General features: G+C 38.9%; 1 protein-coding gene and 1 non-coding gene across 2 annotated transcripts; both read right to left on the bottom strand.

The window, feature by feature from the left end:
• Positions 1 to 5,361: 5,361 nt before the first annotated feature.
• Positions 5,362 to 6,619, bottom strand: LOC141674025 (uncharacterized). The gene is made up of 3 exons (XM_074480751.1): positions 6,165 to 6,619; positions 5,930 to 6,046; positions 5,362 to 5,710 (listed from the first exon to the last, which is right to left on the bottom strand). Exons 1-3 carry the CDS (start codon positions 6,617 to 6,619, stop codon positions 5,362 to 5,364), a joined length of 921 nt encoding a protein of 306 aa, XP_074336852.1.
• Positions 6,620 to 9,447: 2,828 nt separating this feature from the next.
• On the bottom strand, positions 9,448 to 9,554 carry LOC141675752 (small nucleolar RNA R71). The gene has a single exon (XR_012556387.1). It is a non-coding gene; the product is annotated as a small nucleolar RNA R71 (small nucleolar RNA).
• Positions 9,555 to 14,635: the final 5,081 nt, after the last annotated feature.

Raw genomic sequence — 14,635 nt, 5'->3', positions numbered from 1 at the left:
TCATTTTCAAGCATACTTAGGGCGCGCCCTTAAGTGTTTCCCTATATCAGGGATCAACTCAGGGCTCCTAATTAAATGACTCTTTTCTTAAGAGGGACGCGCCCTCTTCATTTAAGGGACGGACGCGCCTTCCCAATTCCAGGCCTGTGAAGTAGTCAATCTTAATAATTCACCTTCCTTTCTTCATTCCTTCATCTTTTATATGTACAGGACGCGCCCTTACAAATTTAAAAGGGGGCGCCTCCCATTTCTGTGGTTTGAGGTGTTTCCTTCACTATTTCCTCAATCTTAGGCATGGATATATCAAATTTTTAACCATTCTATCTGATTTTGATCCAAATATGGTTTATACCGAATTTCAGGCATAATAACTACCCCCAAATTCCATATGCTATTGAAAATGGAATTGGAATTTTTACTCTTTCAGCAGAAATTTTGTATAAACTTACACCATCAATATTATTATACAGGGCGCGCCTTAACAGGGCTCCCCTTTAAAACACCTTATTTCACTTTTATTCAAAAATTCGAATTGCTATACTAATCAGATATGGCGTGCCTTCAAGAGGGCGCGTCTGTGGAATTCTAAATGGTCTTGAGATGGTTCCTTTTTCTTCGGGAATCGTGACTGACGTGATTGATGGGACCGACAACTGTCCTCTTTACCTATAAATACAAGCAATCATTTTTACATTTTTACTTTACTCTTTCTTTTCTTCTTTTCAGAAAAAATAACTCAGGCGACAATTGAGAGCTTCATTCCTCCCAGAATCAGCCATTTTTTCAATCATCCTTAAGTTTCTTTTCGGTCAGTTTCTCCATCAACTAAAAAGGTACTTGAAACTTCTTTCTTTTTCCAGTTTTATTAGGTATATCACCGTGCATGCTATAGAAACTATTATACTTCTTTCTTGTATTCCTTTATGTTCTTCACAGTTATTGTGTATATATGTGTATGTATTGCTTATATATCAATTTAGATCCATAATTTTAGATTTTCAAATTCGAATTTTGTATTTATGGAATTATAACAATCATCTTAGAATAGCTTTCTCCTGATAAGACATAGGGTGCGCACCTTAGGACACAAACAGTCATAGATAATCTTAGGGCGCGCCATGTTTTTACTTTCGATATCTTCGTTAAATTGATGATGATTATTTATATCTGTTTAGGCGTGCCACCTATTTTCGTCATTAGCAACAATCCTATCACACCACATAATTATTTAAGGCACGCCAACATCCTAGGACACGCCATATCTTTTTAAATACTGCCCGTAATTGTCACCCTTTTACATTTTGAAATTAGACATATCTTCTCTTTTTTAAGGCGCGCCTTATCTCTTTTCGATTTTTATCATATCTTATTTCTTCAATGAACGCGCCCTTAGATAAATTCTTTTATTAGTTTTATACACCTGGCAGACGAGGGCGCGTCCTCTCCTTTTCATCCCTTTAAAGATTTTTGTACAAGGCTTGGGATCTATTCTCCCCCAGCTATCTCTTTCAGCCCAAACTTTCCAGACGCTCACATAACTCCTGAATTTTTTAAGACAAGAAGCGCGCCTTATTCAAGAATCCAAAGAAAGCAATTTCATGGTAGAATCACCAAGCGACTCTCTAGATAATCTTCCTTTGGCTCAACGAAAAGGAAAACAAAGTTAATCCGAAAAGAAAGGTCACCAGCTCCTGTGGACACGGATCTAGATGATTGGCTCGAGGAACTGAATGCAGATAGGTATATAAGCACTGAGATTAGAGTTAATGTTGGTGCAGGCCCATCAAGGTTTCTTACAAGTCAATCTCACCAAGCCTATCTCCCCCACAATCTCAGGGCGAGCCCGCTTCCCCCAACTCGGTGGGCGCACCTGACACAGATTCTCCTGAACTTAAAGAAGAAACAAATTTCTTTACCTACCAATTCTCAACTTCTCCTGAACCTTCACCTGTCCCCTTCGAACACTGCAAGATTTCTGATAGTGAATTAGACTATAATTGGAGCAAGTGTGAACCTTGCACCGAGGCGGTGAAAAAGCGTTTTAAAAAAGAACAGGGCAAACTGTTCTGTGTTGGGCTACCCTCATCCTTTTCAGATGAGCAATATGAGTGGCTGATGGAATTCTATGATATGGAAGGTATATGAGCGCGCCCTCTAAGTATGATGCGCCCACACATCTTTAACTATGGTAGAAACTTCAGGATCCCTAGGATGGTTACAAGCCCGAAACTCGTATCCTTGGAAGTGGGCGCGCCTCTCCATCCCTTCTTGAGGGACGTGATTGAGATGTATGACTTGGCGTCGCTCCAATTATCCCCCAACAGCTACAAGTTTATTCTTGCTCTATACATCTTGTACATGGACATGGGCTTCCTAGCTCCCACTATGGATGACGTAATTCATTTTTTTAGCCTTAGGAAATCTGACCATGGGTATTTCTATTTGGTCATGGACAAACTACACAACAAGAAAGGCTTCTCCTCAGGAAAAGTCAGCCATGAGAAGGGGTGAAAATAGAACTTTTTCTATTTGTATGATGTGCCCAGAATCAGGATTCAGTTTAACAGGGAACCAAGTAAGGGCCTCCTTCACCTCTATTATCTTCTGTCTTTCGATCTATTCTCTTATACTCTTCCTGTCTATTATAACAGATAAACCTTTTGTGCGCGAACTTGAGGGCGCACCCAAAGAGCGTGCCGATGTAATACTCAAAATCGCTGCGGACAGATGAAATCTAAAGATATTGGTTACTAGATCCAACTTAATGAGAGTTGGGATCTTGTCTGATCGTGTTGGCACCAAATGTAAGTATATGGAGTTTAGGAAGGGCGTCCCCATAAATCGTGTCGTAAAGATTGATAGTGACGAGGAAGGAGGCGAAGAGGAGTGCGAAGATAGTACTGCACCAAATGAACCCCCTTAGGTTTGGATAACCTAAGTATTTATGAGGACGCGCCCTAAAGTACACAGGGTGCGCCTTCATTATCTTTTCTTAGCTTAAACACTTTTTATTTTTATATTGTACACCATACTTTAATCTACCCTGTTTTTCATGCTGTTTTGCACATGTTACTTGCCTGTCACTCCTTGTTATTATGTCCTGATTAGACTTTTCTTAAACCATTTGCACTTGTTTGTTACTGCATTTTTGTATACCTACCAAACATTTATTTAATGCACATTCATCCTGTTATATTTGCATACATAGGGCGCGCCCTTATTATCAGGCTTGCCTCGATTTTGTTACTTTTTAATATCTTTCCAAATGTTTATTGTGCAGAAATGGCTCCTTCTAAGATCTCCAAGTCATTCAGATCACGTACTGGCGATAAACCTAAGGCCAAGACAAAGAAAGATGTTGCCAAGGCCCAAACATCCATCCCTACTCCAGTTCGTGTTCCTCAACCTATTCCCATCCCAAAAAGGCTAATCATAAAAACTGGGCGCGCCCAAGCGACCAAGGACAAATGGCGTGCCTTCTGGATCTTCTACTGCTTTGAACCTCCTTGGTCCTTTGGGTTCTCTCCATGTCACAAATGAGGAGGTGGAGCAATGGCGAGCCATGAGCTTGGAGGATGCCACCAGGGCTTCTATTAAGGCTTCCTGGAAGATATTCATCCATTCTAACCTGGAGGTGGATAAACTTTTAGAAGAGAAGGCGCGCCTAGAGAGGTTGCAGGGTGACAATGACATCTTGTAAAACACTCTGAAAGACAAAGACTTTCTCCATTCCAAGGACATTAATGCCAAGGTCTCTGAAATCTCTTTTCTTAAGGATGAGGTGGCCAACTTAACTTCTCAACTCGAGATTGCCAACAAGAAAGCTACCTCTCTTCATACTAAGCTGGGAGAAATGAATCTTAGGATCGAATACGTCGAGGGACAACAAAGGGATAGATGGACAAACGAAAAGAGGGAGGTTAATGATGAAGCCTTCGCTCATGGCTTTCACTTCTACAGAGTGCGGTTCGTAGCAAATGACTCGGAGTACTCTTTCGAGAAGTTTGGCGAAGAGATTATCGTAGAGATGATGGAGTTCAAAAGATAATATGATGCAGAGATCAAAGAAATGAGAGTGTAGCTTGGTCTTGAAGAAGAAGCCGAAGGCGCGCCTACTGACGAAGCTTCTAAGGACGCGCCCGAAGTTGATCCAACAATTCCTCTCCAATCCATTCCTCCAACTGAGAACGCTGAGGGCGCGCCCTGAGCTTCATTATTAATCTTCTTCTGTTAACCTGACTTTCTAAATACGTTGAGGTGCCAGCCCTCTTTTGATATCGTGCAAAGTTGTATGACTTAATCATTTGCTACTTTTTACTTTGCATTATGACTATCATACGGTTTTACCCAATTTCATTTCTTTTAAAAAGTATATAAGGGTAAACTTTCTACAAAAGGTTTCTAAGTACCAAATGAATGGTACGCCTTAATGGTTAGGGTGCGCCTTATAAATTTTAGAAGTCACGTACTAACATCATAGATGATAAATATATGGCCAAAAAGTAAGCATTTTTTATCATCTATGCATAGAAATTTCTCAAGGATAAAATTTGTCAAGGCGCCTCTACCTTTAGGGCGAGCCCTGTTGTGTACAGATTTTTATCTTAGTTTTCTTCACAAATGCTTTACCACATCAATCGCATATTTTTCATTTTTGTTCTAATAAGATTTGCTAAGTATAGAAACTTGAGGTACATCCTACTATAAAGGCGTGCCTTGATATCTTAATCTTAGGTTAACTTAGAACATAATATTCTTTTAAAGCTAATTAAGAAAGGTAAGCCTCCTTATATTCCCAAATCAAACTGATGTCACTGTTTTATCTTATAGTTCTAACTCTAGACTTTGGCCAAAATGTTAGATCATGGTGCGCCTTCCTTTAGGGCACGCCTCTGACCTTAGTAGATATTTAACTTAAGATTCTTTCCATCCTCTGATGTAGAGGGCGCATTCAATAATCTGCAGGTTTTACACATCCCTTAGTATATATGGAATTTAACTATTATAAGTAGAATATTATATTATGGCAATCTTTGTTTGTGTAGTATAGATAACCTTTCCCTTATTATTATTATTATTATTATTAAGGTACTTCCAAGATAGGGCGCACCCTATCTTTTTCTTAGAGCATAAATGCCTGACAAGCAAACAACTGAAGCAACTTTTCTCTTTTATTGATAATGCGCTCTAGTGTGAATATTACACTAGTCCCATGGCTACTATGCTCTATGGGGAGATTATTTGAAAATTTTATTCTTCAGCTAGTTCCAGGGTTCGTAGTCATACTAGGCGGAGCAATTTATTTTCTACTAGTCTATTACATAAAAATCAATCATAGAAATGAGGGGCCAAGGCCGCATCCTACTGAAAATACTTTTGCAAGTGCTCTGCATTCCCTGCTCGAGGGATAAGCTTGCCATCTAAGTCTTCCAAGCGATAAGTTCCCTTCCAAAGTATAGCTTTGATCCTGTACGGTCCTTCCCAATTAGCTCCAAGCACCCCGTGCTGAGTTATCTTAGTATTTGGCATGACTTTTCGCCACACAAGATCTCCCACCTTATGGGGCACATACTTCACTTTCTTATTGAAATACCTTGCGATTCTTTGCTGATATGCAGCAGGTTTCAACTGAGAATTCATTCTAGCTTCGTCCAGCAAATCCAAATAGAGCCTTTGATTAACCTCTGCATCTTCCTCGATGAACAAATCCCTTCAAAATGATCCAACTCCCACTTCCACAGGAATAATAGCTTCATACCCATAGGTTAACAGAAAAGGGGACTCGCCCGTAGTCGACCTCGAAGTTGTGTTATACGACCAAAGGACCATTGGCATTTGCTCCGGCCACACTCCCTTCTTTTCTTCTAGCATGGCCTTCAGAGTATGTTTAATGATCTTGTTGATGGCCTCCTTCTGGCCATTACTTTACAGGTGATAGACTGCGGTGAAATCCTTCTTGATGTTCAAGTCTTTGCAAAGCTTTCTCAATTCTTTGCTGTTAAAATGCTTCCCTTTGTCAGATATGAGCTTGTATGGAATACCAAATCTGCAACCTATAGAATTAAAGATGAAATATTTAATTTTCTTAGCTGTGATCATGGCCAATGGCATAGCTTCTGCCCACTTCGTAAAGTAATCAACAACTACGACGACATATTTCACACCCCTTGGCCTTGGGGAGTTCTCCAATGAGGTCAATCCCCCACATAACAAAAGGCCAGGGACTCACCGAAAAAGTTACGGACGTTGTTGGAGTGTCTAAATAGTTAGCAAATCGTTGGAAACGATCACATGCCCTGATAAATTTGAAGGCATCTTCTTTCATGGTTGGCCAATAATATCCCTGTCTCAGGATTTTCAATGCCAACGAGCCACCCCCCGAGTGATTGCCACAAATACCTTCATGTACTTCTCTAAAAATATAATTTCCTTCCTCCATATCTACACATCGTAACAGCGGTTGATTAAACCCTCTCTTGTATAGCACCCCATCATATTCAACGTATTTCGCAGCCTGATAACAAAGGCGTCGAGCCTGTAGCTTGTCCTCCGACAAAGTTCCTGCCCGGATATAGTTATAAATATGTGTCATCCAAGTATCCGGCGAGAGCTCTTCCATCTGAAGCACACTTATTTCTGGGATACTAGGAATTTCCTAAATTCCCAAGGGAATTTGTCCCAGCGACACACTGTCCATCTCTGAGCCCATTTTTTCCAAGAAATCTGCATTGCCATTTTTTTCTCTCGGAACGCCTTCCAGCTTGGTGCTTCCAAACATTCGAAGCAAGCGCTGCACACATATTATATATAATTCAGTTCGAGGGCCTCGTGCCTGGAACCCTCCATTAACCTGATTTACCACCAACTCTGAGTCGCTCCGAGCTATTAAATTTACAACTCCCACTTCCAAAACTATCTTCAAGCCATTGATTAGTGCTTCATACTCAGCATCATTATTTGTGACATGAAACTTGAAGTGGATGGCACTCATTAGACGATGTCCCTCTGGGATAACCAAAATACTCTCAGCTCCTGCTCCATTATTATTCACGGCCCCATCAACGTGTAAGACCCACCAAGAGTGTGGGAACTCTTCTCTCATTTTGACAGGAGCATTTCCTTGTGAGGAAGGTTCTACCAACACTATAGCTTTATCATCTACCTCAGAATTGAACTCAAGGATAACGTCAACCAATGCTTGTCCTTTGACGGCTGTCCGAGGAAAATATCCAGATCGAATTTCCCCAACTCTACTGCTTTTAACATCCTTCCTAATGACTTAGGCTTATGTAAAATATTCCTGAGAGGATAAGCGGTGCGGACCTCTATCCGATGAGCTTGAAAAATGGCCTTAGTTCCGTACCGCAAGGATAAGGGCTTATACTAACTTTTCCATGTTGGTGTTTCTAGTTTCTGCATCCAACAGTCTCTTACTTACGTAGTAAATCAGTGATTGGAGACCTTCTTCCTCTTTTACCAATGCCGCTGATAAGTGGATTTTATATCTACTTGAAACGCTTCATTACAAGCTTAAGTTGGTGTTTTGGACTGAAGTTGTTGGTATTTTTGATATGTTTTTGTGATATTGCATTACAGGTACTAGTTGGAGGAAGAATGGAGCTTTTATTGAATAAATGCTGAGAAGAGCCAAGAATCTAAAGTCAAGGCCATTCTCAAATTGTAAAGGATCTCGAGAGCTTCGTGTGGACTATTGGATCGCCAAATTCTGACAGACGGAACTCAAGTTATAGAAGAAATAAGAAAAGGAACAAAAATCCAGAAGGTCAGGGCGGCCGCGGTACTCTTGGGAGCGGCCGCACCGGTAGTCAGCGCGCCCGCGCTGTTTTGCGGGGTGGCTGTGCCAGTGCTTTTTTGCAGAAACCTGTTTTGACTATAATTCTGATATTTTGAAGCCCAAATCTGTTAGAATCCTATAAATACTCAATAAAAAAGATGTTTTTAACAACAAGGAGCGAGGGGAGAGCAATAAGAAGACCTAGAGAGCACGAGACGACTATGGAGAAGAAGACTTTTGTATTCTTCATTATAGTTGATATTTGGATGCTTGTTTTCGATTTGTCTTTGAACCCTAGTAATCTTACATTTTTTATTATCATGTTTTCATTGAAACCCATGGTGACGATGAGTTCGATTATGAACTAATCGTTATTGTGGGGTTCTAATAGATTTACTCATGGATTTCTATAGTTAATTATTTCGATACCTAAGTGTGTGGTGATTATATGATATCCTAGTATTGGTTGTGCTTATTCTTCTTATGTGCGTAGCTAAAATATAAGAAAGCGTGTTAATCTCTATTGAAGCAAAAGTGAATATAGAGATTTAGAACTTACCATGCTAGCATAGGTTCATGTATTTATTATGCATAATTTGTAGGTAATTTTAACCATCTTACTTGCCCTATGTAATCACGATAGATAACTTATTCATTAAACCTTTATATTTTCAAATTCTATAGACATATAGGGTCTCAACATAATTGGTATATATTCAGCTTCTATCTATTTTGTGGATATCTGGTAGTGGGGTATTCGTACAACAAAATTTGGTGTTTACTAGTTTCGTGTTATTTGATTAGTTGTCATCACGATTGCATGCTAAGGTTAAGAACAATGACTTTAAATGAAGTATTTAATGAAGTTAGAATCCCATGTTTGTCTCATATAGTTAATTCAATCACTTTTATTTTTATTTAATTGCAAGTTAGTTTAATCTTATTTATAATCATCTCAACTTATTATTGCCTTAGCATTGAGTGATAGCCATACCATTGTTGCATAGGTGCATAATCTTAAATTAATTAAAAAGAGTCTCTATGGGAATAAATCTGATTTATATCTTATACTACTTGCAAATGCGTATACTTGCGTGTAATTTAAGCACATATTTTCGCCCTAACAAGTTTTTGGCGCCGCTACCGGCGACTCGGTGTTAGTTTTTAGTTTATGTGCTTGACTTAAGTGGTTGTTAAAGTTCATTGACTCAGAGCCTTTTACTTTCACGATTTACTTGTTTGTGTTTCAGGTACTCATTACAATGGGATATCCAGCAGCATGAACGAAAGCATTGATGGATTTTTCTCAACCCAAGATCAACAACATTCAATCTAGCATTGTTAGGCTAGCGATCGCAGCTAATACCTTTGAGATCAAACCTAGCATAAGTCAGATGGTATATAATTCAGTCCAGTTTTGGGGTTCACCAATAGAAGATCTATATATGCACATTAGAGATTTCATCGAGATCTGTGATACCTTCAAGTTCAACAATGTTTACGAAGATGCTATAAAGCTGAGGCTTTTCCCATTCTCTCTGAGGAATAAAGCTAGGTGCTGGTTACATTCTCTACCAGCAGGTTCTATCACTACTTGGGAGGATCTTGCTCAGAAGTTTCTTACTAATTTTTTCCCTATGGCGAAGACAACTACACTCAGGAATGCTCTTACTCAATTTGTCCTGCAATCGGGAGAAACTCTATGTGAAGCTTGGGAGCGCTACAAGGAGATGCTTAGGAAGTATCCTCATCATGGCGTGCCTGATTGGATGATCATCAATTGTTTTTATAATGGGTTGGGAGCACAGTCTAGACCAATACTTGATGCAGCATCAGATGGAGCATTATGGGCAAAGAGCTTATGGTCTAATTGAACTGATGGTTGCTAATGAATATCAGTATCCAACCCAGAGATTGCCACAGGGTAAGGTAGCAGAAGTTCTTGAAGTGGATACAACTACGGCTATCACTGCTGAACTAAAGGCGTTGTCTATGAAGATCGATTCTTTGGCTAACTATGGTATTAATTAGATAACCAGTGTTTGTGAACTGTGTGCATGTTCGCATACGACGGAGCAATGCGCTATATCTAGTGAATCAGCTCAGTTTGTGAGCAACTTTCAGAGATCATAACAACCAGTTCCAGACACTTATCATCCTGACAACTGGAATCATCCCAACTTCAGCTTGAGCTACAATTAGAATGCGATGCAACAGTCGTTCTAGCAGTTTGGAAATAATCAATTCAATCCTCCTGGTTTTCAGCAACAATTTACACCAAGACAACAACTCCAACTTCAACAACAAACTCATGGAGGTGCAAGTCAATATTCAAATGAAAAATCTGAATTGGAGGAGTTGAGGTTTATATGCAAAAACCAAGATCTTATATGCAAAAGCCAGACTGTTTCTATCAAGACTCTAGAGGACCAAATAGGGAAAATTGTTAACTCCTTATTGAATCAACAACCAGGAATGATTCCTAGTGATACAGAAGCCAATCCAGGAAAGAGGGAAGTTGAAGAACAGGTGAACGCCATCATCTTGTGGTCTGGAAAGGTTGCAAGCACCCAAATTCAGCATGACGAAGAGCCTGAAAAATCTCAAGTTTCAGAAAATAAAGTTGTGGCTGAACAAGAAGTGCTGAAGGATGCCGAGTTGGAACCAAGGAAGAAAACTGTGGAACACACTCCTCCTGAGGGTAATACAGGGGCGAAACAGGTCTATCCTCCACCTCCTTTTCCTAAAAGGTTGCAGAAACAGAAGTTGGATAAGAAATTTGCTAAGTTCTTGGAAGTTTTCAAGAAGCTTCACATCAACATACCTTTCGCTGAAGCTCTTGAACAGATGCCTAGCTATGCGAAGTTTATGAAGGGTATTCTATCTCGGAAAGTGAAGCTTGATGACTTAGACACCATTTTTCTAACGGAGGAGTGCAGTGCTGTTCTGCAACAAAAGTTACCTCCGAAGCTTAAAGATCCTGGAAGTTTCACTATTTCTTGCACTATTGGAAACTTATCATTCGACAAATGCTTGTGTGATTTGGCAGCTAGCATCAATCTGATGCCCTTGTCTATCTTCAAAAAGCTTGGTCTACCTGATCCGAAACCGACACACATTTCATTGCAACTAGTTGACCGTTCCATCACTTATCCACGAAGAGTAGTGGAGGATATCTTGGTTAAGGTGGATAAGCTCATCTTCCCTGCTGATTTTATCATTCTAGACTTTGAGGAGGATAAGAAGATTCCCATTATCTTGGGAAGACCATTCTTGGCGACAGGATGTACTATGATCGATGTGTAAAAAGGAGAGCTTACGATGAAGGTTCAAGATCAGAATGTCACTTTTAATGTGTTCAAGGCAATAAAGTTACCCACAACTAAAGATGAATGCTTTAAACTAGAGTGGGTCGACTCTGTCGTGAATTCGGAGCTTGAGTAATTGCCAAAGTAAGATACCTTGAAGAGATCCTTAATAGGGGAATCTGTTATTGAAGATGAAGATGGAGGAGAGCAAATGCAGGTTTTGAATGCACCTCCATGGAAAAGGAAGTTGGATATTTCATTCGATTCTCTTTGGTTAGCAGAGCTGAAAATTTCTCAGTAGCGTCTCGAACCATCGATTGAAGAAGCTCCCACACTTGAGCTCAACCCACTGCCAGATCACTTGAGTTATGCATTCTTGGGTGCACCTCCGAACAAGGGGTTGGAATATATCTTTGATAATCTAAAGACTGGTCAGTTCCGCCCGTGCTTATAAAGGGTCCCTCTCGTGCACCACAGATAGTTGATAGGTTTAGTCTTGGTGATGCGCAGTATAGAATGTTGATTCGGTGTATTGAGGCCATACATGACATCCATAGACGTTTTGCTGAAGATTTGACACACGCTCTTGGTACTGCTTTTTGAGACACTGGTGTCGAGGTTGATTGGCCACCTGATCCTCCACCGGAAGAGGGTAATCCTCCTGCTAACTAGGTATTCCTGAAATTCTTATTATTACCTTCAATGAGGACATTGAAAATTTTAAGTTTGGGGTTGATAATGTAAGGATTAGTTTGTGTGTGTCCATATAGATTCATATAGATTCATATTGCATGTTTAGTTATATTTCATTCATATTTTTGCATGATTGTTCATTTAGGTCATATTTGTTGACATATTTATTTATGTTTTTATGTGAGTTCATATAGTTGCATGTGCATGCATTTAACATGATCCCTTAGGTTGAGCTATTTCTGATTGATAAGTTAATCTTAGTTTGAGTGTAATGATAACGAATAGAGGGTTGTTTGAATCTAATGAATTGATTTTCATGCTAGAATTTTTTTTCACAAAGTCTTATAGGCTTGCTTTTGAGCTAGATCATCATCATAGTTGTTTATTTGTTGAGATTTAATCACTTGTTTATATTTAGAATTTTTGGTATTCTCTTAATGGCAAAAGAACGCTGAATTTTAAATAGAGAAAAAGCTTGGATTTCATTGCTAGTTGTGAATAAGGCTAGGCGTCAAATGGCTAGTAGCCGGCACATATCTTTATGAGTAGTCTAGGGTTGAATGAGATGGAGTGTAACGCACTCATTTAGAAGTTAAGTAAAAAAAAGAAAAAAAATAGAAAAGAGAAAAAAATATGTGTTTATGCATAATTGATCAAGGGCGAGCTCTTTAATACTCGAGTTATTAAGTTCTTAGGGGACTTTGTGCCTAGTGACCTAAAGCTTTGATAGTCTGGGATCCGCTAACCTAACGGTCGCTACATGGGTATTATTGTATAAGTCTTTTGGGACCTCATTTATTGCACGGTCAAATAAGCATCTTTGTTATGTGTTCAATAATAGCATGAATCCTTGTATAACTCGAGTAGAAATGTAGTGTTGTGAGTCATTATGTGTTTAACAGCTATTCTATTTATAAACTTGTGATTGTTTTGATGATAGATAAGTTATGGTTATTGATCTAGTATCAAGAGTATTTCTGTTAACCATTCCACACACGCACGTTCTGGTTTGTGAGTTGATTTGTGAGATTTATTCGAACTCTGTTTTGAGTTATTGCATTCTTAGAGGTGTTGGCTTATTCATTTGGTTATGGTTATTCTGAGGGGATCGATTGCATTATCATTTAGTTGTATTCACATAGTTGCATTCATGCATTAGGTTTGTTTTATAGATTTGAGTCTGTTTATGCTTGAGGACAAGCATCGATTCAAGTTTGGGGGTGTGATAAGTGGATTTTATATCTACTTGGAACGCTTTATTACAAGCTTAAGTTGGTGTTTTAGACTCAAGTTGTTGGTATTTTTGATATGTTTTTGTGATATTGCATTACAGGCACTAGTTGGAGGAAGAATGGAGCTTTTATTGAATATATGCTGAAAAGAGCCAAGAATCTGAAGTCAAGGCCATTCCCAAATTGTAAAGGATCTCGAGAGCTTCGCGTGGACTATTGGATCGCCAAATTCTGATAGACGGAACTCAAGTTACAGAAGAAACAAGAAAAGGAACAAAAATCCAGAAGGTCAGGGCGACCGCGCTACTCTTGGGGGCGGCCGCGCCGGTTTGTCAAGAAGTCAGCGCGCCCGCGCTGTTTTTCGGGGTGGTTGAGCCGATGCTTTTTTGCAGAATCCGGTTTTGACTACAATTCTGATATTTTGAAGCCCAGATATGTTAGAAACCTATAAATACTCAATAAAAAGACATTTTTAACAACAAGGAGCGAGGGGAGAGCAATAAGAAGACCTAGAGAGCACGAGACGGCTACGGAGAAGAAGACTTTTGTATTCTTCATTATAATTGATACTTGGATGCTTGTTTTCTATTTGTCTTTGAACCCTAGTAATCTTACATTGTTTATTATTATATTTTCATTGAAACCCATGGTGACGATGAGTTCAATTATGAACTAATAGTTATCATGGGGTTATAACGAATTTACTTATGGATTTCTATAGTTAATTGTTTCGATAGCTAAGTGTGTGGTGATTATATGACATCCTAGTATTGGTTGTGCTTATTCGTCTTATGTGCGTAGCTAAAATATAAGATAGCGTGTTAATCTCTATTGAAGCGAAAATGAATATAGAGATTTTGAACTTTCCATGCTAGCATAGGTTCATGTATTTATTATTCATGATTCGTAGGTAATTTTAACCATCTTACTTGCCCTATATAATCACGATAGATAACTTTCTCATTAAACCTTTATGTTGTCAAATTCTATAAACATATAGGGTCTCAACATAATTGGTATCTATTCATCTTCTATCTCTTTTGTGGATGTCTGGTAGTAGGGTATTCGTACAACGAAAGTTGGCGTTTACTAGTTTCGTGTTATCTGATTTGTTATCATCACCATTGCATGCTAAGGTTAAGAATAATGACTTTGAATGAAGTATTTAATGAAGTTTGTAATAACCCCAATTTTTGGAAATTTTTGAAACCCTTATGAATAGTGTTTTTGCTGAATGAGAAAACTTTTCATGCCACACTATGTAGGGATTCTGATATGGATATTCTGAGATTTTATTAGTACTTTATATGGGATATAAGTGTATGTAAAGATCGTCAGAATCCAAATCCGAACACTTTGATTTTTCCCGGAAATACACTAGATACGGAAAGATTTGAGAAAAAGGTAACAGGATAAAAAGGATTTAAATTAAAGGATTATAGGAGAGGATCATAAAAGGAATATAATATATTGAGAAAGGTTAAGGGAACCTAAGTAATAAGATCCCGGGTATGATCCCTCAAACGATAAACGAAAATGAAAGTTAAGCGAACCGTATAACAGATCAGCGGTCATTAGGCAAACGATTAGGAAGTTAATCAAGGGGA

This window comes from Apium graveolens, chromosome 7 (genome assembly GCF_009905375.1).
Source record: "Apium graveolens cultivar Ventura chromosome 7, ASM990537v1, whole genome shotgun sequence".
In the NCBI taxonomy this organism is placed as follows: domain Eukaryota; kingdom Viridiplantae; phylum Streptophyta; class Magnoliopsida; order Apiales; family Apiaceae; genus Apium; species Apium graveolens.
The sequence above is the reverse complement of the archived record's forward strand: the minus strand, read 5'-3'. Positions and strand labels throughout refer to the sequence as shown.